This window comes from Apteryx rowi, unplaced genomic scaffold (genome assembly GCF_003343035.1).
Source record: "Apteryx rowi isolate R43461 unplaced genomic scaffold, aptRow1 scaffold_699, whole genome shotgun sequence".
NCBI classification, from domain to species: domain Eukaryota; kingdom Metazoa; phylum Chordata; class Aves; order Apterygiformes; family Apterygidae; genus Apteryx; species Apteryx rowi.
The window spans coordinates 379,781-405,123 of NW_020450981.1; the positions used below are offsets into that span (position 1 = coordinate 379,781).

General features: G+C 42.0%; 1 protein-coding gene and 1 non-coding gene across 2 annotated transcripts in view; one reads left to right on the top strand and one right to left on the bottom strand.

Moving 5' to 3' along the window:
• The first annotated feature begins 4 nt into the window (after nt 1-4).
• Nucleotides 5-86, top strand: TRNAS-GCU. The gene has a single exon. It is a non-coding gene; the product is annotated as a tRNA-Ser (tRNA).
• Nucleotides 87-1,186: 1,100 nt separating this feature from the next.
• Nucleotides 1,187-25,343, bottom strand: part of MCM3AP (minichromosome maintenance complex component 3 associated protein) — a gene marked incomplete at its 5' end in the record, with an annotated part of 31,914 nt that continues 7,757 nt past the window's right edge. The window contains 23 exons of the mRNA XM_026086503.1: nt 1,187-3,101; nt 3,585-3,735; nt 4,442-4,648; nt 5,347-5,476; nt 6,690-6,944; nt 7,091-7,481; nt 8,801-8,898; nt 9,286-9,544; nt 9,980-10,133; nt 10,539-10,673; nt 11,866-11,934; nt 12,244-12,441; nt 13,789-13,941; nt 14,457-14,570; nt 15,144-15,275; nt 17,503-17,603; nt 18,569-18,759; nt 19,470-19,711; nt 20,898-21,058; nt 21,547-21,709; nt 23,441-23,709; nt 23,924-24,121; nt 24,625-24,764. Of these exons, the coding sequence (XP_025942288.1) occupies nt 2,943-3,101; nt 3,585-3,735; nt 4,442-4,648; nt 5,347-5,476; nt 6,690-6,944; nt 7,091-7,481; nt 8,801-8,898; nt 9,286-9,544; nt 9,980-10,133; nt 10,539-10,673; nt 11,866-11,934; nt 12,244-12,441; nt 13,789-13,941; nt 14,457-14,570; nt 15,144-15,275; nt 17,503-17,603; nt 18,569-18,759; nt 19,470-19,711; nt 20,898-21,058; nt 21,547-21,709; nt 23,441-23,709; nt 23,924-24,121; nt 24,625-24,764 (4,070 nt within the window). The remainder of the gene's footprint in view (nt 3,102-3,584; nt 3,736-4,441; nt 4,649-5,346; nt 5,477-6,689; nt 6,945-7,090; nt 7,482-8,800; nt 8,899-9,285; nt 9,545-9,979; nt 10,134-10,538; nt 10,674-11,865; nt 11,935-12,243; nt 12,442-13,788; nt 13,942-14,456; nt 14,571-15,143; nt 15,276-17,502; nt 17,604-18,568; nt 18,760-19,469; nt 19,712-20,897; nt 21,059-21,546; nt 21,710-23,440; nt 23,710-23,923; nt 24,122-24,624; nt 24,765-25,343) is intronic.

Consider the following 25,343-nt stretch of genomic DNA (forward strand, 5'->3'; position numbering starts at 1 on the left):
GCAGGACGAGGTGGCCGAGTGGTTAAGGCGATGGACTGCTAATCCATTGTGCTCTGCACGCGTGGGTTCGAATCCCACCTTCGTCGCAGCCTTTTGCCGCAGGCGCACGCCGACTTCCCTGCCCGCTCCGCAGCGCAGCGAGGTGCAGCGCCCCCCTGTGCTGCATGTTGGCCTCTCCCCTTGCACGGAGGAGCAGGGAGTGTCTTTGCTGGTGCCAAGTTGGAGCTTGTGGCAGTGTGAACATCAGTCTGAGTTGGACATCTCCTGCAGGATAGCGTAGCCCAGAGTAAGGGGCTTCCCTTCTTTCACCCCTTCCCCCAGCCGCTAGGCTGAATGTGCCAGTAGAGCTTCCTCACAGCAGGACCTCTCACCAGGGGTGATGGTGCAGAGCTCCCAGGATCACCTGAGGCTTGTGGTGGGGCCCCAGATTGCCTAAAGCCTTATTTTATTATAACATAATCTCCAAAATCCCTGCAGGCCCTCCTCAGCACCTGCCTTAGCAGAGGTATGGAGCTCAGAGGAGAGCAGAAGCCATCTTCTATGTAACAGCACCAGGACAACACTTGCCCACAGCAGCACCCCCAGGTATGAATGCCTTAGCAGACCCAGGAGCTGGGATCAAACAGCGTGTCCCTGAACATCCTTGCAGGAAGTGGGAGTAGCAAAGCCACCATCCAGTGCATGGCCCTGCTGCACCACAACATCAGTTGAAGAAACGGGCAGTAAACACACGAGCCTGTTCCTCTGCCCAATTTTTGTTGCGAGGAGCATCTGGGGTGAAAGCCTGGGACATATTGAGTCACACAAGAGCATGCAGTGGCCCTAGGAGGAACCCATCTGACTCCCCTACCCTACTGACTCCAAAATATAGTGTATATTTCCCGCTGGGAAAAAAAGGCAGGGACCAGCTGCTGCTTAGCTGCTTAAGGAAGAGAGAGTTACGTTAAACCCGAAAGACCTATCTTTGGCCAAAAGATCCACTGTTTCCAAAAGGTGCACTGCTGACGTAAATGGACCTCCTAAGACCCTGCCCCAATGCAACAGGCTGTGGGCATTCTCACAGACAGCAGACTTATTTTATGCTAGACAACTGACAGATTAAAAAAAGCATTTTAAGCTCCCAAAAGGTTTGCTGAGAGCTTACCCATACATGGAGCTGTTATATAGCAACAAGCTGACAGCTCAGTTCAAGCCACTATAAATTTATTAGATACAGAAAAGATGTTTACAGCAGACAATGCAGGTGGTGTGAAACGTCCCAAAACATTTTTCGGACTTATTTATGGTTGAATTTGGGGTAAACAGAGAAGGTCAACAGCAGCACTGGGGTAAAGCACAGCAGTTTCACTTGTTACTGAAACATACAGAATTTAACACTACTCAACCCAACATCTCAAAACTTTGCTAGGATGAATAGCCTCAAAGCACAATTTCTTCAGTTCAAGCTTCTTATTTCAACTTAATACTAATCTACTATGGCTATTCTATTTAAGAGAATTAATACAAATACTATTAAAAAACATAAAACCACTTTTTTGGAAGGGGACTGACATGAAATTTTTGACTACTGAGAATTATAATAAAATGTTACAAGGTCAGACAACTGATCTGACTGGCAGGCAAGAACAGTGTTTACTGTCAAAGCTGCAATAATTTTTATTGGGCAGAATTTTCTTCTGGAGAAAGATCTGATGATCTTGTAGAAAGAAAAAAAACAACAAAAGAACAACAAACAACCCCCCCCACTTCTTCTCCAGTACTGCAGACATGAAATACATGTGCACACTATTGACTGGGAATCAATATTAAAGGTCTTCAATTTTCAAAGCTGCAGCTCCTTAAAAGCTGAAGAATGCAGATAGTCTGTTCTTAAAAAAAAAAAAAGAGTCAGTCCTCCATCATTCCTCCATATGTGTTTTATTGAAGACTGAAGAAAACATCCTGCTTTTCAGCACGAGAATCTTTGTAGAATAAGTAACTGATTTGTTTTTAATGCCATAAGCATTCAACATAATAAAAGGGGCCAAGCAGAACAAAAATCCTTTCAGTTTTGCATGGACCATTATTAATTATAAAATACAGCAAAGTATTATAATTACTTGAGAATGACAGAATCAAATATTCCTGAGCAGCAAAAGAGCAACTGAAAACCAAGGTGCTGCAGCAAGGTAACTTCTGCATCAAGCAGGCACGGAGTTGGGACATCCCTGGGACTGTGACCATGGAGACAGACTACTATATTCCCAGGGGCACTCACTACCTTATTATTTTCTTCTGGTGAAGTTATGTTTAGCCACATACTTCCCATAGAATGATTCTCCATTTGCTCCTCCTAGTAGTATTTTCCTATTTGTATTTCAACAGAAATTCAAGTCTGGTCCCAATGCTGGCTCTGTGCATGCATGCCTCGGGGTTTAACAGTGTTGCAGGGGGAGAGAACACACAAAAACAAGATGCAAGGAGTATATTGGAGGCCTTGACTCTGCAAATACTCTGCTCAGAGTTGTGAGCTAGAACAAAAGGTAGACATTTGATCAGGCAACCAGTTCATTGCCTCTCTCACAGCTGGTCATCAGCTGATGAGAGTTGGTAAAAAAAAAAAAAAAAAAAAAAATCACCACAAAGGGTCAATTACAGGCTTTCCAAAACCAGGATACGACTCATCTCCATACCTGTAAAATAGGACAGCTTAAAGGGAAGAAATCCTAGACCAGCCAAACTCTAGTTTTGAGCTGAAGGGACACACTAAGCCAAGGCACACCCTCTCTGTGCAAGGCAACCACACAAGAACAGCCCGGAACCCATGTTTGCTCTGTGTTCTTCTGCGAGGACAGCTGCTTTCATTTATTTTTTGAACAAGCCCCAGTGCTTTGGCAGTTGAATCACCTGGCCCCAAATTTCTTTATGAAGTCTCTTGGTCTGCACACATATCTCAGCCCTGCTCAAATATCCACCATGTCCAGCAGAGCAGAGAGGTGGAGCTCAGAGGCAACTTCACCCTCCTTGTTAGCTCTGAGAAGCCTTTGCAAGTGTTTCAGTCTGTCCGACAGCGCTGGGTTTAGCTCCTCCACCGAAAGCTCGCATCCTACTTGACTCCCAGCCTGGCCAGAAAGAAAAGAGATGAGACCGACAAAGAAGCATTATCCAATACCAACAAGAGATGGCTCAGCTCAATGACTACTTTCTCACTTTTGAGAATAACCACAGGGGTCACTCCTGCCCTCCCACAAAGGAGGTATGGCAAGAATAGCATAGTCTGCCCTGGTCCCAGCCTTCCTTTAACTGAGGGAAGCTGACCCACAAAGGTGATTCTTTAAGTTAGAGTGCAACACCACAATCGATGCTATTAGAACTTTCCTCAGCAGAAAGCACCAACACCTGTGAGGAAGCTGTGTTTCAGGTCTGCAGGAAACACTCCCCTCCCTGAAAGGAAGTTATTATCAAAGCATAACTTTTCAATTCTGAATTTCCAAAGGCTATCTGACACTGCCTACCCATGTTCATTTCCACTAAGAGTTCTGCAAGTGCAGCAGGTTTAATACCTGTAGCTCTGAAGAGTGTTCTCAGTACCACCCCCTTCTTACCTCTTGAGCAGATGACATGGGACTCTTCATCAATGGATACGTGACAGGTGGGGTGGAGACCAAAGACTGGGGGAGGTAAAGAGGGGGACCCATGAAGTCACCAAGGGGCTCAATGTCCTCAGCTAGACATTGATGCAGCTGTTCTTCAAACCTGGAGGAAAGAGACCCAAACTGCCAGTTAAATTGCGACCCAGCTTTGTTCTTGTTACCAGTGGGTTAAGTGGGAGTTGGGGCCTCGGAGATGTCTGCAAGAAGGATACGATGCTCACAGTGATTTCCAACACTGACATCCCCCACTGCTCTTGGCAAAATTCATTATAGAAGGCTGTGATACAGAAAGGAGCCATGCAAATTCAAGACACTCGACTGATGAAGGGAGTAAAGACAAAGCTCTTTAGCCAACCTCAAAAATAATTCTTTGCCTTCATCACCTGCTTTGCTACAGATGTAAAAGTTGCTCGATATAGAGACTGCCATCCCAAAGTGAACTTTAAACACTTGTGACATTTCAAGACACAGCGTATGAACATCTGCATGCTTCCATGTCATCTTTAAAGACCACTGAACACCACACATCACTGTACTGCTTTTTATTGGTGGCTTGGTTGCCCACAGACAGTTTTCAACCATTCCTCAAAGCTCCCAGTATTTTTGCCATCCTGGACAGTTCCCACAATGCAAGTAGGAGCTACCAGGGAACAGCCCTGAACTTCTGCACTTGATGAAGGAAGAAGAAGTCAGAGACAGGCTGTTTTCCGAAAACACTGTTGGACTTCAGTGCATACAAATTAAAATATTTACAACCCTCTACCAAGGGCTGCAAGGAAATGGTCTTAGATGCTGCTCTGGTAACTTACCTCCTGCTCTCTCTTTTTTCCAGTTGCAACTGGGTCAACAGACGCTCTGGGAGAAGCTCTAGGGCTGAGGCAGTGTCTGTGAGTTCAGCTGCACTGGGAATACTCCTTTCCTGACCTGACAGCATGCTCATACCAGTGCTATATTGAGCTGGCGTGATGGAGGCACTATAGGGTTTCTTAAAAGAGATGGGAGACTTCACCCTTGACCTGAGAGGGGAAAAAAGCAGGAACTGCTATGAGTGTGTGTCAATTTTTCCTTACTGGCTAGAAGTTTAGAAAAAGCAGAGAGTAAAAAGTGCCTAAGGCACCATGCAACACTAGCCAATTTTTCCATTAAGACCATTTACAGTTTTCCCAAGAGACCAAAAGACCTAAGGTACTGAAAGACAAAACTTGCTGATAGCTTTGATCATTCACCTAACAGGTCCAGGTGAAAGTGAATGTAAGGAAGGGTGCACTGCTAAATAAAGGACATGCTATGATTTATCCCTACATGCTTCCCCCACCCCACACTGTTTTCCCTCCATTTTTTGTGTACCCACAGCACAAGTCTAATTTCAAACCTATTCAAGCCACAACTGTGTTCTCTTTCTCTGGCAGTAGAATTTCACAATTTATAAGACTGAAGTGCATGCCAGGTAAGTCCATTTGAGAGCTGAGTAACCCTGCAGAAGTCAAATTATTTACCATCTAGTTTCTGCACAGATATCCTTGGATCTCATTTCAAGAAGACTGACACAAGCACCTTCTGAGAAAATGCCTCATGCTGGTTTTGAACATTGTGAAGGCACTATGCACTTGTCACAGAGGTCCTGAGCAACCTCCTCAGACTTCACCAAGTGGCTCTGGTGGAGTAACTGATGGCTGAACATTATTCACACAGGAAATGCCAGCAGTCACCTCACCTCCCATGGCCCTGCTGGATCTCCTTCTGGGTGCGCAGTCTGGCTTGCTCCCAAGAAAAAGGGAGAGTGAAGTTTTTTAAATGCTCCTTGAAGAAGTATACACGAATCTGGCCATCTTCACTTACTGCTTCTGTGAACAAACCAACCCCAACATTTAATATCAGTACAGATCTTCCCCTTCAGAAGAAAAACTCAGCATTAAAAAGCCACTGAAAATTGTGCGTTCACTTTCAAGTAGCTTTCAATTGTACTGTACATGTAAAAATGGGCCTCTTAGAGTTGATTTACTCTTCAACAAATACCAGATCACTCCAAAGACCATAAAATGTTGCTTTATCTTCATTTTAGAGTTCTAGTGAATCTAAATTCAGTGTTCAGCCAATCAGGTAGTCATTTTGTTAAATGAGTCTCCCTATAATTAAGCTAAACAGGGCACAAAGAAAAGCACACTTGAAACTGAAAGCAAGCAGAACTTCAGACACAAACTCATTAACACCCAGAAGTACTTATTAACAATAAACTCCTCCCAGTTTATTGAATTATCACTGAGGTAACTATTTTAAGTCCTGGARCAAGTAGTGTCAGTTGCTGCAGTGGATCAGATACACAAACTTCAATCAGCAATCCTTTTGAGCTTGCTCTGTCTGCTAAAGTCTGTGTGCCTTGCCACATGAAAGCAATGGGAATATGTTGGTTCCTTCCAACTCTGTTTTACTGACATCCTTAGCCTTCTTTTATCTTGTATCCTTTTTTGTGGAAAGAAAGATTTGAATTCTAGCTCTGAAGATGTGCTGTTTAAATATATACAATTAATTTTCTGAACATATTCCCAGCATGCTATTTCAGGCACCTATTACAAGTGAATGATTAAAAGTCTAAGGAAGTGGTTCTGGTTTTGCTTGTTTAATTACTTGCCCATTAAGTCAAATCTCCTCCTCCAGCATGTCTACCATCTCAGCTGACCTGAGTAGACGTGGCTTCTGGGGGACCAATTCTTGGCCTTTGGCTAAATCTAAATGCCCTCTCCACTGGGATACAAGGGCTGAAAGATTCTGACTGTATTTCTCCACATAAAGACATAAAAATTTTAATCATAGTGCTTTGATGCATAGCAAGCTCAAGTAAAGTCATAACCGGCAAGAAACATACGTTCTAAGTGGCAGAAAAATGTGCAATAAGCGCAGTGCCATTCTACAATGTGAAAGAGGAGATCAAGACCAGAGCTCTCAATCTGCTACACTAATGCTACGTATCACTCACTACCATATGTAAAGGCACCTATGCCAAGTTATTAAGTGTAGTTATGCATGAGATCATCTGTGCTGCAGAAGTTCATGCGATACCTGGTGTAACAGGCAGTTTGGGTGGTTTCCAGTCTCTCAGTTTATGATCAATGCAGAGTGCCAAGATATCATCCCAAGGGATCCAATCAACAGAAGGTCCATCGTCAGAGCTCCCGGAGGTCCTGCTTTTCCACTTTTGGAATGTTCTGCTCAGCACATTCTCCACTTGAGACTGGATTAGTGGTTGAGTATGAGAAGAACTAGCAATCTGAGACACATACTGAAAAACCATGTGGCAAACAGGACGCCAAGGAGCTATGGAAAAAACACAAAAAAGTATTTTGTAAGAATGCATGACAGAGCCAGACTACCAGCTTTACATGCAGACARTTCAAGGCAGCGCAGCCGTATTTGAGAGAATGACGGGCTGCCAAGGGGATATTGAAATGTAAAGTACATACCACCCGATGGAGGTATATCTAGGTATGGGATCTGGAAGGAAAGCACAGCTTTCTTCAGCCAGGCCAGGTGATCAGGCACGTTCCACTGCAGGTGGGGTAACAGTTTGTTACCCCCAGGCTCTGAAAACTCAGTAACAGGCCAAGACAAGTCACATAGATGCTCTGAGGATGCCACATCTGAAAGGAACTGCAGCACACTGTTGTACAGCTCTATAATGACCCCTGGCTCCTGAGATGGCAGACCAGCTGAATGCCTCTCCTTCCGGTCATGATAGAAGCGCTTGCCAAATTCACCATCAATCCCATCCTCAACATACTCCCGAAGGGTCTGACTGCAGAGCTCAAGGGAGTCTGGACACTGGGAAACCAGCCACCCCACAGCCGCAGAGAGCTACAACACAAAAAACAACATGGCTAGTTGAAGACTTTGCTCCAGGTGATGAGGCTTCTAAGGATCCAATCCTTTAGCCCTCCAAGTTTGACAGAACAGGGCCTTGAATACTACACAGCAAAATACAAAACAAGTCACCTAGCACCATCCTGATATTTGCAACAGTAATTGTCAGACCGGATGGTCTCAATCTAAACTCACATGCAGCACATTCAAAAAACAAAAGGAAGAAGAGGTCATTCATATAACAAGCAGTTGTGCTGCGGAACTCCCTGCTGCAGGATGTTGGGGATGCCAAAAGTTTGTCTGAGGTCAAGGAGAAATTGGGCAGATTTACAGAACAGAAATAAGTTCAGGATGACTAAATGCAGAGGAGCCATGTCTGATGCTGGCCATCACTGAACTGCAAATGGATGCAAGCTGCGAGGGAGTATCACTCTGTGCTTGCCCTTACTCTTTCCTAGGCACCTTCCCTGGCCACTGTGATAAGGGAATACTGGGCCACAGCTGCCTTTGGTCTGACCCAGCTTGGCCATTAACCTCCCCTACCTCTCCAACCCACCTGGCTATGGCTCAAAACCATTCATCTAGTTTATGCAAATAACTATAAAGTCCCATCATGGTTTTTTTTTGTTTTAATTACAGTCTCTAGGCCACCATTCTAAAGTACACAGCAAACAGAATGACAAAAAGGAAAGAGGCTTGCATTTGGGAGCTGTCAGGGAGAGATCTGTACCTTATATGAAAGGATTGAGGCATCCCTCATTCCCATCCACCAAGAACAGGATAATACTGGGCAATCCCATAGCAATCAAACAGCTACAAAGGGTCCTTTGCTTTTTAGGACTGGGAGCTTAAGGATACAAAGGCTTACACAACACTCTCACACTCTTCTCTTACGCAGCAATTGTACCCCTACTAGTCAACACAGGCAGGACAGACAAGAACAGATTTATGCAACCCAAGTATTTGAGTGTCAGTGCAGTTTTCAGTATTAAGAAACCAGCTTTTATGAAGCAAATGCTGTTGCTCTCTAGACAGTTAAAAGAACAGTCACAAATAATGGAAAACTAGCAGCAATAAGTCAGAACTGTTCTGCTTGATGTTGGAATCACTACTAAAAAAGCAAGTATCTGACTCCAACAAATTCAGGTATACGGTAAAAAAGCTTTCTGAGCAAAAACTATGGCAAAGGCCAACTTTAACAGAAAAAAAATAATTTAAAAGTTATAAGGAATGACTGCTACATTCTCAATAAGATGTTAGCAATTCAGAGAGATTAACGATAAACCAGTTGAGTATCTCTTCACTTTTCTTACCCTTTTGGTGCCTTGTAAGTCATTGATAGAACCTGGAAGCTCAACAATAGTGTAGTCTGAAATAAGCTGAGCTGAAATTAAGTCCTGCAGCATCAAACCTTCAAAAAAAAAAAGCCAGTAACTGAAAGGGCTTCATCTCTCCTCAGCCACATACATAGACAAAGAAAGAACAAATGGACACCTCCTACTTAGACCTAATCTCACTCTCAGCATACATTCACAGCATCGAAGCCCCCTCCATTCTTCCCTCCAGACTCTTGGGATGAAATACGGTGTGCAAAGGAATCTTGGAAGCCTAGGAAAAGTTCATCTCTTTCCATATTAACCAATCCTTAAGGCCTCTGGATTTCTATCAGAGCTTTGAAGACTCTTACCCTTCTCTTAACTAGATGTTCTCTATATTTGAGAGACTGCGTTAGTTCCAATAGTTCTTTGTGCTGTCCTAAACATTCATGTTATTTCAAGGCACAGAAATAGTTACATACCTTCTTCTACTTCTTTCTCTGTGGTATCCTCTTCCTGACTAGGGACTAGAACCACCAGAGGAACTATTGGATGGAAGGGTTTGGCTTGAAGCAACTGTTTCAACTGAAGCAAAGCTGAGAGCCAATAAACATCATCTTCTGCAACATCTTCACTCCTAACTCGAGGGGGTAGAAGAAGAATAAGACCACTGGTTCCCAGTAAGTCTTTTTGCCTCTCAGCTTTATCAAGCTCAGAGTCGGAGAGCGTGCCATGTGCCACCTATACAAGCAAGAAGCATGACAACAGTAATGCAGCTAAAGTAAAACAAAGCAATCTTCATAGTAAAAACTGCAGTTCACTCTACAAACCTTGAGTAGTTAAAAAAAAAATACCAAAAAACCCATACACCATAAATGTGCCCAATAGATACACAAAACTACAATTCAACTCCTGATTCAGAACTAGAAATTGAAAGGATTAAGATTCTACCGTTATACTGTATTCAAGCAGATATTTATTCAGTTGACTGGAAATCAGGGGAAGAAAAAAAGAGAAAAAAAATTTTAAGTGACCTTTTCAACCACCTCATCCCTCCCAGCATCATCTCCTCCATCTGACAGGACACAGTGTGAAAAACCTCCAGACAACATCCACTAGCAGAGAGAGAACACCTTTTTACTGCCTGTCAGATATAAGAAGATTGCTCTCACCTACCTTTATACACACACTAACATTAATGGTTCTGCTCCCTTGTACACCAGGAGAACTAAATATTGTCAATGTTTGAATTCTGCCTTCTGCATGTGAAGTGTTTTTCTTCCAGCTTTTGTCTCCCATAAATTTAGCTTTCAACCAATCCACCAGTACCCTAGCAAAAGAAAACAAAAAAGATTTTTTTTAATATAGTATTTTAGGATTTTGGCACCAACACCTGTAAGATACCATAATCTATTATATTCCCAACCTTCAAATTGCTTAGATTTTGCTAAATATTTATCAAATGGCCTGAAATTCTCCTGAAATTCTCATTATCTATTTCAATGCTTTGTTTTTGATATGAGCAAAAGCAGTTCAAAGAACAATGATAGGGAAAGATAGGGGCCTTCACAACAAATTCCAGCCACATCCTTAGAGTATTTTGGAGAAAAAAAAAACAGGGGGAGGCAATTTGACATGGCAGGTGAAAACAACATATGTCAAGGACACTACTAGTCGTCTTCCATTCCACTGTCGTGCTTGAGAAAGGAACACACTAATCAACTCTTCTGCTTACCTGTTGGGATCATCCTCTGCATATTCATCATCATTTGGCAAAACCAACAGCACCTTCCAAAAAAATTGTTCTTGTTGAACTGGAATATGTTCAGTGATTAATGAGACAAGATCCAGGGGAGTCCAAGCTAAATCACTTCAAGAGACAGAAATGGGTAAGAGAAAGACTGCAGTAGCATCTTATATTTTTCAGTGATAACACCATTTTGCCATTACCTAAGCTCCAAAACCAGTTACTGATCACTCAACTTCAGGAAGTTTCCATGTGTTTTTTCTGAAGCAATGTGCCAATTAACAGATAACGTTGCAGCTTTACCCATTAATGTCTGCCAGCCCCATTTACTGACTGCACACACGCTTTTGAGCTACTCCAGTGAATAAAACATATCAGCTTACATCACTTTCCACAACCGCAGAGCACACCTATGACCAGTTACTGGCAGAACATGGCTGCTTTTGATTATGGGAAGGTCTGCTAGGGGATAGTCATAGAAAACAAGTTACCAACCATTACTGAAAACACTCTTGAAGAATCACAGAAGCACTGGTGGGATGGGGCCTCTCCCGTTCAGCCTCCTCCTCAGGGCAAGAATGTCCCCAACACCAGATCAAGACTGCCCGGCTAACAGCCAAGGCTTGGAAACACCCAAAGATGGAGATCCCCCCACTGGGGACCTGTCTCAGGGTTGCATCCCTTCAAGGGGAATGTTTTTCTTGCCTTGAACAAACTGGAGTACTATAAATGGTCCAAGAGATCCAAAACTAGAGCTAAAGAATGAGCTCTGTCACCTACCTATTTCACCATGGACCAGAGGCTTTCAAGAATTACAGTTGCCAAATCTGTAACATGAGCTTTGTTTTGGGGATTGTGGGAACACACGCATATCACTTCATTTCCACACTGCTCAACTACCCTGCTCCAATAAACACAAAAGGAGTCAGTGTGACAAGCCATGAGAAGGAAGACCTCCTGCTGGACATCAAAATCCTCAATCAAACCCTTCGTGCCACAAGCCAGGCTGGTAACAGCTCATTCATTGTTCTGCCCATACACCCCAACCTAGGCCTCATACCACGCAAGAAGAAAACACATAAAACCCATCACACCTTTAAGGTTATACCTACAGCAACAGGATTGTATGTCCTAACATTTTCTAGGATTTACCTTACAGTTTCCCTTAACTGTCGAGTACTTCCAGAAGCAAAACAGCAAATGGACACTTCATTTGCCACTCTACACTGACATTTTCAAGGCCTTTAGCATTTTTGTTACAATCTGCTTTAAAAAATAAAAATAAATAAATAAGGATCAACAAACTCCAACATACCTTAACAACTGCTGGTAGAAGTGCTGAACTTTCATCTCATGCACTGTCTTGTTTCTCAGCCAATTTAATCTAGAAACAGAAGTTGCTTGTGACAGGCAAATGTATCTGTTATTTTATACAAAGTTGCTGAGCCCTTAGAAGTCACTGCAAGAACTTTGGAAAGTTGCTATTAATAGGAGAAAAAAAATTTTTTCTTTGGGTTTTCTGATTTTTTAATGGCATTGTGTACAGAAAGTGTCCTTTTGGGGGTATTTAAGAAAACTGTTTTGCAAAAACCATTAACTTTAATGACAATTCTGGCAGAAGAGGACTACTTTATAACTCCCCTTCCAAAAAATCGTACAGATTGTCAGCTGCTGTCACTGTAAGCATCCTTACCTTGTGCAAGAGATTCCCAGCTTTCCTGCGTGTCCCAGGTTTACAATTCTCTTGGCCAAGTTGTCCATGGCTATAGGCCACTCAGCACTAGGGGACAGTGCTTTCAGTTTATTTCTTGGATCCGTGCAAAAGGGAGCAGCTGGGAACGCCCTCATTTGACGTTTCAATTTTGTTCGAGCTGCCACTGCCTCCCTCCACCTTCAGGAGAGGATAGACAAACAGGCTCTGTTAATAACTTCCTCAATCCAAACCAGTTTTCTCATTTTTTGCTCTTCAGACTGGGTCAGGCTCTCAGAAATATCCCACAAGCAGAGACAGCCAAAGGGAACAGGTGGGGCGGTGCATGTGAGAGATGATGTGGGCTCAGGCTACAGTCACGCACACAACTGCAAATTCATTTCTCAGAGCACGCGCTGGATGCGACCTGCCAGCCATACGTGTTGAGTGCCCAAAAGAGGCAGCACTGCACCCCATTCAAAAAAAAAATAATAATAATAATAAAAATGCAGGCAAAAAGGGAGTAGCCTTCTGCTTAGCAAGTTGAACTCACTCTCTGAGGTCAGATGGGGACCACAGGAGGGAAGCAGGGCTGTCCTACCTGCACCCTAACAGCTTCCCAGACAAAAGTTTAAGCATAATTTTCCCTCCCAGGTTTCAGCATGCTTATTTCTAACATGAGCATTCTCTAATACTCTCAAGTACTACTGAAAATGCCCTTGCAACATCTCTTGCAGGAAGAAAGGTATGCCTTTTTCTGTTGTTGTGCTGTTTTTAAAGAATTTTTGTGAGGAAAATCAGTCAAGCAGGAGGGAACATTGAATACAGGCTTCATCATCAGAACCTAGCCTATCTTTCAGTGACCAAGTGATTCAGAACATGTGACAAGAATTAAGAGATTTTAATTCGCGGATTCATATTTTTGCATCTTGTTCCCTCAGATATTTTCAGAGCATAAAAAAAATTCCTGAATCATTCAATTTCGAATGTATGTCTATTTTGTATCTTTAGGATCCTGCTTAACCTTCCCTATCCTGCAGAAGGCAGACATGAACACAGTCTTAGGACAGAAGGAGAACTCTGCGAGGGAAGGTGTTTCACAGAGAGGATAGAGGAGAGGGAAAAAAAGCAGCCTGCTGCTTCCTCTTCTAATGGTGTGAAATGTCACCTGAAGCATCTCTGCCTGGCTGCACTGGGGCAGCATAGCAGAGGGAGAAATGTATCTCTGCTTTGGACCACCACAACAACCACTAAACACTTAACACATAGAAAAATCAAACTCTCAGTAGAAAACATCCAAGGAGAAGTTAATACAAGTTTCTAGATAGAATTAAGCTGAAGTCCCTTACCAAGCTCATTAAATGGCTCTAATGAGGTATGCCCCCTCCCCCATATATTAACAGTGTAAGACTAAGTCTATCCTTATGGTGGAGCCAACTAGTCAGCAACAGCTGCCTCAAAAAACACAAGCAGTTTTAATTAAAACTATTAACACCACCTTGTCAATACTCCCAAGAAAAGTTACTGTATCACAGGATGGCAACTCACCTTTGCAGATATTTGCAGAAACACTGGAGCTCCTGAAGAGTTTCCTTAGCAATCTGGAAAATCTCATCTTCCAGAAAGACATCCATGACATGAGCACAGACTTCTTCTGAGCACCGGGCAATACGCGCTTTCCGGTCTCTTTCTAAGGCACACCTAATTCAAAACAAAACAAGCCAAGACCTCCAGTGAGGTGAAGGCAAGTGCCAAAACAACTGACTGTGGTGCAAACAAGAGAATCTACCAGCACAGCTAGCAAAGAGGAAGAATTTTCTCTGCTTCTCCTTTTTAATCTATGAACCTTCTAAATGAGGTCTGTAATCAGAAAAGTCATTCGAGTTTTATACTGATCACAGGCTTCCAAAGAAATATGTACAAGAAGAGGAAAGTCCACAGCTAGGGCATAAGGGAGTCAGAGGAAAAAGCACACAGGGCAGCCTTGTTCCAAATAAAGTGTCTATTACTTTCACCCCGGAGGACCACTTCTGCCCAATGACAGTGCAACTGCAAGCTGACAACATGCTGTACAACTTTCCCTCTCTTTAAAAGTACTTTATTGTTGAAGATGACCTCAAAGAAAGTGAAATGAGGCCCACCACTTCCTGACAAATTTTTACGCTCAGGAAAGCATCCTAAACAGCAAAGTATGGTGCACAGTATGCAGCACTCACTTTAACTCGTTGTCTGACGTGTCTCGAACACTCTCCTTTATTACTTCTTCCATCAACTCCATACCCACCAACTGACTCAACTGTTTTATTAACTGCTCTCTTTCCTTCTTTTGCCTAGAAGGAGAGAGAACAAGTTTACGCAAGTAGCAATTGCCAAACCTTCCACTTAATAACACAAGTGTTACATGCAGCGTCAGACTCGCAGTTAATTCACCTAAAATTAAGTTCCCACTGGCCGTTTTCCCCCCCTAAAAATAAACAGATTCAGCTTTGAATGGTGCCAGGTCTCTTTCAACCATAGAGCTAACCTTGGGGTTATTTCTTGCTTACCCCAATAAACTACAGACAAGTAGCTCACTCCTTGGAAAGAAAAGCTCCTGCACATGTCAAGGCCAGGACACCTGCCTCCCTGGAAGCTCTGGGTGAATTAAAGTTCCCCAAATATTCCCACTCACCATTTTTGTAGTGGCTCTGTGAGGTTACCCCAAAATTAACTAGCAGATCATCTGAGAACGCAAAAGGGACAGTGTGATCCCAGGGCAGGTCAAGATGAGAGAAATCGAGAGATTTCAACACGTGAGAAAGGTACAGAGTCTGAGCACACATCTAATGACTCAGGTTTGTGCCTGCTGCTTTTATATTGCCCAGGAGGTATATACAGTCCACCCTGCAAGACCAGCAACTCACCTCTCTTCCTCCACTCTGCGCCTTTCCTCTTTAACGCGCTCCCTTTCTGCGCTGAGCATGCTTCCTGCCACTTGTCTGAGAATCTCCCCCATCACTTCAGCCAGAAGTTCCTCCACAGTGGTCTCTGACATGCTGTGCAAAAACAGCAATTTTATTTTCAAAGCCTGAAAGTTTTCATTTGGAGCCTTAAAGATTAAGCAACATACATCTGTGGTTTTCCTTAAGCTTGGGTCAGAATGACAGCATGATTTTGGTCCCCTAAATCTGTTTTTAATTACACGAATACGTCAGTTTGTTATAGGATGGACTAGTGAATCAACAGGTTGAGCCATCCTACTGATTGAAAATGTTAGTGCTTGACAGGACACAAAGAACATGAAGGGAATTAATGCTTAGAAGACCACTTAAAGCATCCAAAACCTACAGGCCAATTGTTTTAAGTTTAATACAGCTCAGAAGAGTTCAAATTTGTGTGGGAAGGGAAGTCTCACGATGCAGCTTAAAAACACCCAAACCCATATTCATACAAAAAGAACTCACTTCTCTCTTCCAAGTGTTTTGCCCCATTGCCCCTCTGGATCCTCACAAATTTTCTTTCAGTTAATGCGTGACATTCTCTGACCCTTTAAGGGAGCTCTGTTTAAGGTGTTATTGAAAACAAACTACTCATTTCTTTGCTCAATCCAAAGAAGGAAATGCCTATGTGAAACTCCTGCAAGACAGAAGATCTACAGGCAATCCAGTGCCATTAAGGAGGCAGATCGAAGTGACAGACCACAACAGAGAACCTGTGTTACACCCTTGCTCTGCAAATCCAGCATTTGCCCTTGGTTAACCAAAGTACTTGCCACATGCAGTCCTCATGCTCCTTTGAGACCAAGATTTCTCATTTCAGGACAAGATTTAAAAGCCACACGTGGACTCTGATTTTAATTTAACATTACCAGGTGGGAGCAAGAATAAACAATTAGAATAACATAACTCCCTATCGTGTTCCCTTTTCCTGAATAAAGAAGCCAAAACCAAATAAAATAAGCTAGATCACCATAGCGTAGCAAGCAATTTATTCCTCATTCACAGCCTCTGCCATGCTTAGCTCATACCATTTCAGATTTCTGCAATTTTTCTAGCCCAGAACAAGAATTTACCTGGACAGGTAAAGGCAGTGAATAGGAATGCATGTGAAATGAGGTAGTTCATCAGCATGGGAGCGTAAGGACCCTTGTGCTATGCCCTTGTGCTACTCTTTGACAACACCAAGCAAATTAATCCAGAACTGAGCTGCTGAAAATGGAATCTGACTAACAAAAATTAACAAAGCTAATTCTTATATCAGCCTGCTGGATCAGGGGTCAAAGGGATCTAACTGTGCCTGCTGGGACTGAGCAGCATAGATGGAATAAAGCATACATGTGCATATAAGTAACCAGCAGCCTTCCCTTCCTATGCTATTATTTAGAGGGAGATAGACACCCAAAATGTTTTTACAGCCACACTGCAGCTACACATCCCACTCTGGGAAAGGGCGGACAAATGGGTGTAAGGTCCAGCACCACAAAATTATTTACTGAGCATGAGTTTCCCCCAGTGATGCAACTTGTCTACAGTGTAACAGACCCCTCTGGGGCTTCCTTTGCTTAGGATAGTATAATTGACTGGAGTCAGTCCTCTTTAAGATTAGTTAATATAAGTCAGTTTGCTATGCTTTTTTTTTTTTTTTCCTCCCCCCTCCCCTGAGTAGATGACCACATAGGAAGCTCCAGTTCCAACTCTTGGATTTAGAGTCACAGTCTCCACAAGGCCTGAAAAGGTATTTCCATTTATTATCAGGAAATGGCATCTGCAAGTCATTATCAAAATGTTGGTACTTAATGCCAAGGTTGCGAGTGATTTGGCTAGACAATGCCAGGGCTGATGTGATCTAGTGCTGGCAACAGACCTGCTGAGAGTGGGACGCTGGACCAGAAACATCCAGATGCCCCTTTCCCAATGCCCTGTGTGTGAGTCTGAATCCCCTTGTAGAAGTGTTATTCGAAGCAAAGGATAAGCCAGATCTGGACTTACTCCTCCTGTCCCTGTTTGGGCACCTTTGCATCCACAACACATTTGTAGCAGCAGTGATGACAGAGTCATGACAGGCAAGGTTTATAGAGGCACATCATTTAATCAATGTATACCAGAAAGGCTGGGGACATCTGAAGGAAAGTGTGATTTTTCTTCCACTGTATTGGTAAAAGAATCTCGCTCTGCTACAAACCTTGCCTTGCTTAGTTTTAATCTTTGTACATGGTGCTGCTAGGGCATACCGGAACTTTGATGACAAGGGACTCCAGAAGCACCAGCAGAAAACGTTCTTTACCAGATCGCTGCAGCCATGTAAGCCACTCCCGCTCGGCTGACTTCTCTGCACTCTCCTTTGAGGACATCGTGCACAAGCCCGTCCACCACCTCAGCAATGTCCTGCAACACAGAGGAAGAAGCAGCTGAAGCAAGCTGGAACGCTGCTCAGGACAGCCTGAGCACACACATGAATTAGGAGCAAGGCCTTCCAACCTTGTTTAACTGATTGTAATTGGCAACTACAACTGTATTTCTACTTGCAAACTAAGCTAACTTTGTAAGTGCAAGAGCCTGAAAGCCTTTTAGTACTCTAAAAGTAAGAGCCATGTAATACCAACACAGTAACAAAAGCAACTTTTTGTATTACACACAGGCAAGTTAAATTAGAAAGTACCAACTAAGAAAAGTGAATTTTGAGAGCGATTCCTATTTTTGTATTTCAGTTTCTTCTAGAGTTGCCATTTCTCTACAGGTACTAGCTAATTTAATCCCAAAAGATCAGATACAGTCTGCACTGAAATGTAACCACATTTAGGTAGAACATAGAAGCTGTAAGAGTTTACAAAGCAGTAAGATATTTCAACACAGATTCAGTATTAGCATAAATCCAAACCTTGGCAGGGGAAAACAGCACCGGGGCATGAGGTACACATTTAAGACCCAACATTAACAGTCTTGTATATATAAGCAGCAGCTTAGTCATGTATTATTTGAAATAAATGTCATAATATTAAGGAATAGACCACTATTCACTAAAACAAAGTTTACCTGCTAAATCAATATAACTACTTTCTACTATATCACTGACTTTCTCCTTAGAAGTTTCTCAGATAAATGCTAACAGACATGACTTTGTCTATCCAGAGAAAGCAAGCAAGCAGTGACATCTTCAGACCTGCATCTGAAATTACACAAGAATTTCCTTTTTCAGAATAAAAGAAATTGAGGAAACAACTACTTAAACTAACCACAGCACTGGACCAGGGATGTCTCCTGATTCTGGAGACACATCTATAGATCTCAGTTGCCTTTTATTATTTTCTAAATCTTTCCCAGATACTCAAGGGGTTTTTAACTTCCCTTACCGTGTCTGCGTATACTGGCTGAGGCTTTGAAGGGAGAAGCTCAGGTTGTCCAACAGACTGGGAAATTGTCTGGGCAGGAGACAGCAACGGCACTAGAGGACGAGGCAACAGTGAAGGCATAAGATGAGCTGAGGGCTGGACTCTTATTGCTGCAACATCTAATTCCACAGCTTTGCTTTCCATTCTTCCTTCTGGGGAAGGGGAGGGGACAGAAATCAAGCCATTAAGAGAATAATCAGTTCAGTCATGAGTGGAAGCTAAACCACTCTTGCTGCTAGTTATCTTCAAAAGCTGGCTTGTTTTATAACCTTATAAGATTTATCAGACAAGTCCATAATGGAAGCTTGCTGGTCTGAAGCTAAAATATATTACACAAGCTAATTAAATTGTTACACATACTACTGTATTATTTGAGAGTGCATCTCCAATAAAACAATTGCTTTAAGAGAAGCTAGCTTAGCACCTACACACATGCTGCTCTTGAGTAAATGCAAAATATTTGTACTTTCAACCAGGGGCCAGAAAGAAAGTATAAATTTAGCCAGCTTGAAGACAGAGTTAGTTACGCACAGTGAGAACAAGCAGTATACAAAACCTGCAAATTGAAAAGGGAACTTGGATATCTGAAAGCAGTTATTTCACCTATGTTGATAAAACTTTGAGCTTATTTCCATTAGTATATTTTCTGTATTGATAAATGTTTTTTTAATCTGGAAGTTTGTTAGCTTTTACAGATATGTAATTAATTAAAATCAAAACATGCTTTTATTATGCCCAAATTTGAATGCAATTTCAATTTATGTGAGCCAAGAGCAATTTCTGCTTTGTAAAATAAAGTTATTCACAAAGTGATCCAGCAGTACGTTCCCAAACAGTGTTTAAAATACCCATTTGCTCTTACCTGTAGCATCCACACTGGATTTTTGGCTACTAGCTTGATCCACAGTTGTATTACCACCAGTGTATTTGTTCTGTCCATTGAAGCTACTCACAGGCACATGGTGAGGCACTGAAGGTAATGGCACTCCATTTACAACTTGCCCAACTGACACAGTCAGCTTCTGACTGACAAACACCGATTTCCGTGGTTTGGGTAATCCATCAGGCTCCAAGAAAGCTGAGCGATTCAGCTCCACATAAGCACTAGGGAAATATAAAAAAATAGAAGTACATACTCAAAGCTTCTGCAGCTTATACATTTTCAGTTGGACAGCTTGGTAGGGCTAAGCAAGACAGATACAGGGCTTTCAGAATTGCTCCCTGTAGCCTGGATCTCAATCTTCAGCTGGAACCAGAGAAGGGAAGGTAACCACACTATCCTAACTGCTGTTCTCCCAGGACAGAGTAAAAGTTGTGATGGACAAAGATGCCAGGACTACCTACAGAAATCACTTTAAAAGCCGCAATCCTATTCCAGTCCAGGCACCTATGGTCTTACTAATCTGCCCTTCCCCAACCGAGTAGTAATAGGAAATGGACCACTAAGTGACAGGCTTAATTTTTTGCCTTCCCCAGACACCTTGATCGCAAGTCTGTATGTATCAGCACACCACACAGTTTATGCATTTCCACAGCAGACATTCTTTGTCTGCCAACTGTTGGCCTCTAACATTCTCCTAATCTCCCACTGAAGACTTTTATGCTCTGTTCTCCCACTCAACTTTTCTTTTTCCTCACGCTTCTTTTACTCCTAAAAATTCAACCTTTTACAACATTCAACTTCACCCCACCCCATCTGCATCACCATAACATGTCAGCTTCATGAGAAATGTATCCTGATTTCCTACAGAACTACAGTTTACTACAATTCAACTGCAAGATAAAAAAAAGCCTAAAGTTTTTCCTTTGACTGGGTTATCCACAATGTCTCTTTCTAGGGAAGAACTCCCTGGGGTCCAACAGAGACTAAGCTCAATATGCAGTCTCTCCTTTGGGGGAGTGCCTCTCCTGCTTTTCACCTATTTTCAAGAAGCCTAAAGGATTTCTTTATCCTTGAAACCCCAAGCACCTTACCAAGCCTGGTAAATACTCATGTGCAGGTGCAAAAAAAGCTGTGTGGAAAGACACAGTAGTTACAGAGATACAAACTCCCCTTTCTTTAGGGAATGAGGTGAAATCAAGGAAATTTTCATAGATACAGCAATAAAAATAGAACAGATTATTAAGCTTTGTGCCTACCGTTGTCCTAGTGCTTTGCTTGCATAAAGTCCAATCTCTAACCTTTGCCCATTCTTGTCTTTTTTGATTGAGGGCCTGTCCATGTTAACACTTAGCCTAATGTTAATCTAAGCCACTGGGCATCTTCACACACCATCTCTTTACCACTTACCCATCAGAAACACTCAGGCCATAATAACTTATGAAATCGGTTGCTTCCTCACAGTCTTTGAACAGTAGCATGCGGACCAGGTGATCCAAGGGAAACACTGTACATCTTTGGGTGCTCACAGTGTAAGCAATATTGAGAGATTTGAGAGCATCTCTACGAATCTGGGGGAAGATAAAAGAAAGCCAGGTGACTGCTAAGTTAAAGATCTTGTAGTTCTTCAAACCCAAAATAACTATAAAGGTCTTATAACCATGAAAAAAAGCAGTATTTTGTAAATCAAAAAAAACCCTCGGACTCTCCATGCAAACAGTTTCAGATTTAACTTTCTCTTCAATTTTCGTGCTGCTTGCTTTCCAGTTTCCACTCCTCAATGCTGTTTATTTTGAGCATATCCCTTTGCACTTTTGGGCAGCAGCAAAAGCTTGCAAGGGTTTCTAATAGTTTAAATTGATAATTCATTTCATAACATGGCAGAAGACTCTTCTGATTAGTTTTTTAAATGCCTCTGAAAAGGTAAGTACAAGATTATTTTATGAGATTAAGTAACTATCTATTGACTTTTCTGCCTTCTAAAAAGATTTCCTTCCAAAAGTCCCAGACTGTTTTACAGGTTAACCCTTTAGAAAATATCCACCTGCCTTTTTCTTACCTGGTTGAAATAACAGTGTAAGATACAGGCGTTCAGATAGGAAGCTGCTTGCACTAACTTGAAAAACCTCACGAAGTTGTTGCTGTTTAACGCAGCAAAAGCTTGAACTGCAAACCTAACTTCAGGGGAGTTTCTAACCTCTGGATGAAACTGCTGCACTTCTCTGTGGGGACAAAGACAGAGAAACCTTTTGCTTCAATATTAACAATAACAACTGGAGAGCTACCTGTAACAAGACAGAATTAAAAAGAGAAGCTTTAAACGAGACATGCGACTTTCAAGTTATATGACCAAAATGAATGGCTGAACTAAATTAGCAATATCTACTCATCAAATATTTTCTAATGAAGTCAGCATAATCAGCATTAGTACCATGCTAGCATTTAGGTACATTGCCTTATCCACAGTAATATTGAGTAAAAGACATTTTGTGGGCAATATCAATTTTGCTTTTCTGATCAACCTCTTAATTTCCTTTCTTCTAAGAAGTTGCAGCAATGAAGCTTAGATACCCCTCTGGGAAGAGAAACGAATTTCCTTGAATGAAACTATCACACTTTTCTCAATCAAAAGGTGAAGTTAAGGCTTCTGCACAGGTAGTAAGAAAAATTTATTGAGTTATTCAAAGACATGAAGTGAAAAGCTTTTTTTTTAAAGCTACTTTTAACTACACAGCTATTCAACTCAATGATCATTTATGCAAATTGAACATAGTAAAATAAGTACATCTCTAATTCTATAGTTATGGTGAAGATAAAGAGTAAATGGTTGGTAAGTCACACAGGACAGGCTTCCACTGTGCTAATGGAAATAGGTTGGACATTTGGGGTGGGAAAAAAAAAAGTCAGCGTATTGACAGATTATCCCTGGTGAACATGGCATCTCCATTACAAGAGATGTTTAGGAACAGGTTACATCCAAACACCTGTTAGGACAGTTTAAGACAGCAGTTTGTCCCACTCTGAGAAAATGCAACAGTCACTATTTGCCCATGAGTCCTTTTCTAAAGTTAGTGTTTTGTGGCACGTCTTATTCAAATTTATTCCTAAGAAGTCGAAAGCAATACAAAAACAAAGTTTTCCCATTTAATATTCCCATTTTAATAAAAAAAGCTTAACTTAAAAATAAACTCTTCCTCCACCCTATATACCACCAGAAACAGCTGTAGTTTGAAATTTATTCCATAAACACTGCTTAAAGGGGAAGGTGGTGAAAATGTGGTATTGGGAGAAATAATTGTATAGCACCTGAAAACTAACTTAAGCATACCGTCCATCTTCCCCTTTCTGCAAATGCCTCCCCCACTTCTGAGCTGCAGCCTCAAGGAGATGCAAGCATGGGTTCAGCCATTACCCAGTTTACCAAACATGGGCCAAAAGCACCTTAAACCATCCCATTTCCCAAACCACTGAGTTTACCAGATGAAAATGGAGATCACGAAATGCAAAGACAAGTGTTTTGCATTTCACTGATATTTTCTGCTGCATTCTAAGATTAATAAAAAACCCTGCTCTACCTTGAAATAAATCTGCTCAGTTACTACAGCATGCTTGTTCAAACAAGACAAAAACCCCAAGAAGCTGGACGTGCTGAACTCTACTAGCTCCCTTGCCTCAGTGAGAAAAATTCGGAAGACCTGTTCAACTCCCAGACATTTTTTTTTTTTTAAATAAAGGAAACAGTCCACTCCAGTTCTCAGTTTCTCTCTAAAAATACCAGGAAATGAGCTATCAAAAAATTAAAGTAACATTGCTACAATACTCCATTTCTTTGCTTTGGCAAAATAATTTTCCAACTAAAGCCTTCACTTCCATTAGAATTAGTTGCAGACAAATTGTAATCTCATTACTTCCCAATGGCAAAAGAGAAAACAAGTGATACCCATTCTTCCCACCTGAGAATATCACCCTTGTTGAGATTCAGCAGAACATTATAACCTCTGAACTCCGCTTCACTCTTGCAGTAAATCCCCTTGTTAGCCAGGTCCTGATACATTTCCTTCAAGCTCTGCAGGCATTTAGTCATGTTCTCATTGTTGATTTTGGCATCAAAGGAGGACATGGGCTCTTCACACAAGTGGTGAGCACAGTGGATGTGAAAGCGAGTGCACTTCTCAATCAGAGACACTGTCAGCGGGTTGCAGAGATGTTGCTGGGTTATATCCTAATTATAAGGATAAACAAAGCATTACATGTATTTTCAATTAGGGCTGAAGAGCATAGTCATCCGGCACCACCTTTGGAAAATTTGTATTTTAACTATCGAGTCAGGCTTCAACTTGAATGCTTGAATTACTACTACATTTTGCTTCACTTTTCACAGCATCACATCATACTTTGTATTCTATCATCAAATATCTCCATCCACCAGTACTCACCTTTCTTATTCCACGGGTTCTGTTCCAGACAAAGTCATACCATTCTCGGTAGTTTCCTTCTCCTTGGTCCATAATGTTTGTCACTAAATAGTCCATGGTCATGCTTAACACCTCAGAGGGTCTCAATTCATGGGGTAAAGGTTCCTCCTGATCTGCTGAAGACCTGCTATATTCCTTGATTGCTGCTGCATGATCTACCTGCGAGAGGCAGAGAAAGGACAATCAAAAAACATTCAACTTTTTTCAGGAATACAGAGGGTTTCATCACACCCATGCCTTTACATTAGTATGAAGCAGACTGCTCAAAGGAGATTCTCTACTGTTTACACTCACAGTCCTATTAATGCCAATTCTGCTATGATAGCAAACACATTCTGTTTTCTTTCATGACAGAATCATGTGTCAATTTGGCAATCTCAAATTCATCACCAATATTTGTATGCTACTGCCCCCAACTATAGTTCTAGCCAGGCTTAGAAAACCAAAAAAGACATGTCACTGTCACAGTGAAACAGCAATTCTCTAGCATTCTTGTTTTACAATGGGGACCTGAAAGACAGAAAGATTAATGAAATGTTCTACAGAATTTCTCCACCAGAATTAACTCTGTAATCAGCTAAACAACACTGACAGCTCTATGTAAGCAGCAAGTGAACAGACATGCTGGGAGCAGCAAATCCCCGTGTACAGAAGGCTCGTACCTTGTCAGATCCTAGAAGCAACTCAAAGATACTGAGCTGGTTTCTTGTCTCCCTCATGTAGCGCTCCTTTTCAGGACACATGTCTGGGCAAGTGCCAACAACAGTTTTCGCTTTGCCTAGATCAGTCCTTTTTACTCGAGCTAAGAAAGAATGTTACAAACAAACAGAAATTATAACGCTAAGCGTTGCTCCTTTTCGCTTTCATAACAGCTATTATCCTGATGTGCCACCACAGCCAGAAACATACCACATGCCTCAGCTGGAGGCTCGATGGATAGACATCAAGAAGTACACTGCCAGGGCAATGATTCACTTAAGAGCTGGTGGGAAGGCATCTCCGGAGGCTCCCGTCCAGCCTCCCCCTTGGAGCAGGATAGTCCCCAACACCAGATTAGGGCAGCCATGGCTGTCTCTAACCAAGGTTGGAAACCCTCAAGGATGGGGTCCCGTCCCGTCCCACCCCCTCGTTACCTGTCTCAGGGTTGCACCATGCCCCAGGGAAGTTTTTCCTGCTGTACACCTCAATATCAACAGTTTTCCTGGAGAGGTTAAAGTCTCTAAAGATGCCTGGTGTTTTGTATCCTAATTTACCAAGCACCAGTCATCCTAATTTACAATTCCATGTCAAGTGATAGAACAATCAGTTGATATTAAAAATAACATCTTAAAAGGATTTAGGGTCAGCTTTGAAGAGGTGAGGGCAAAATGAAAGAGCTTAC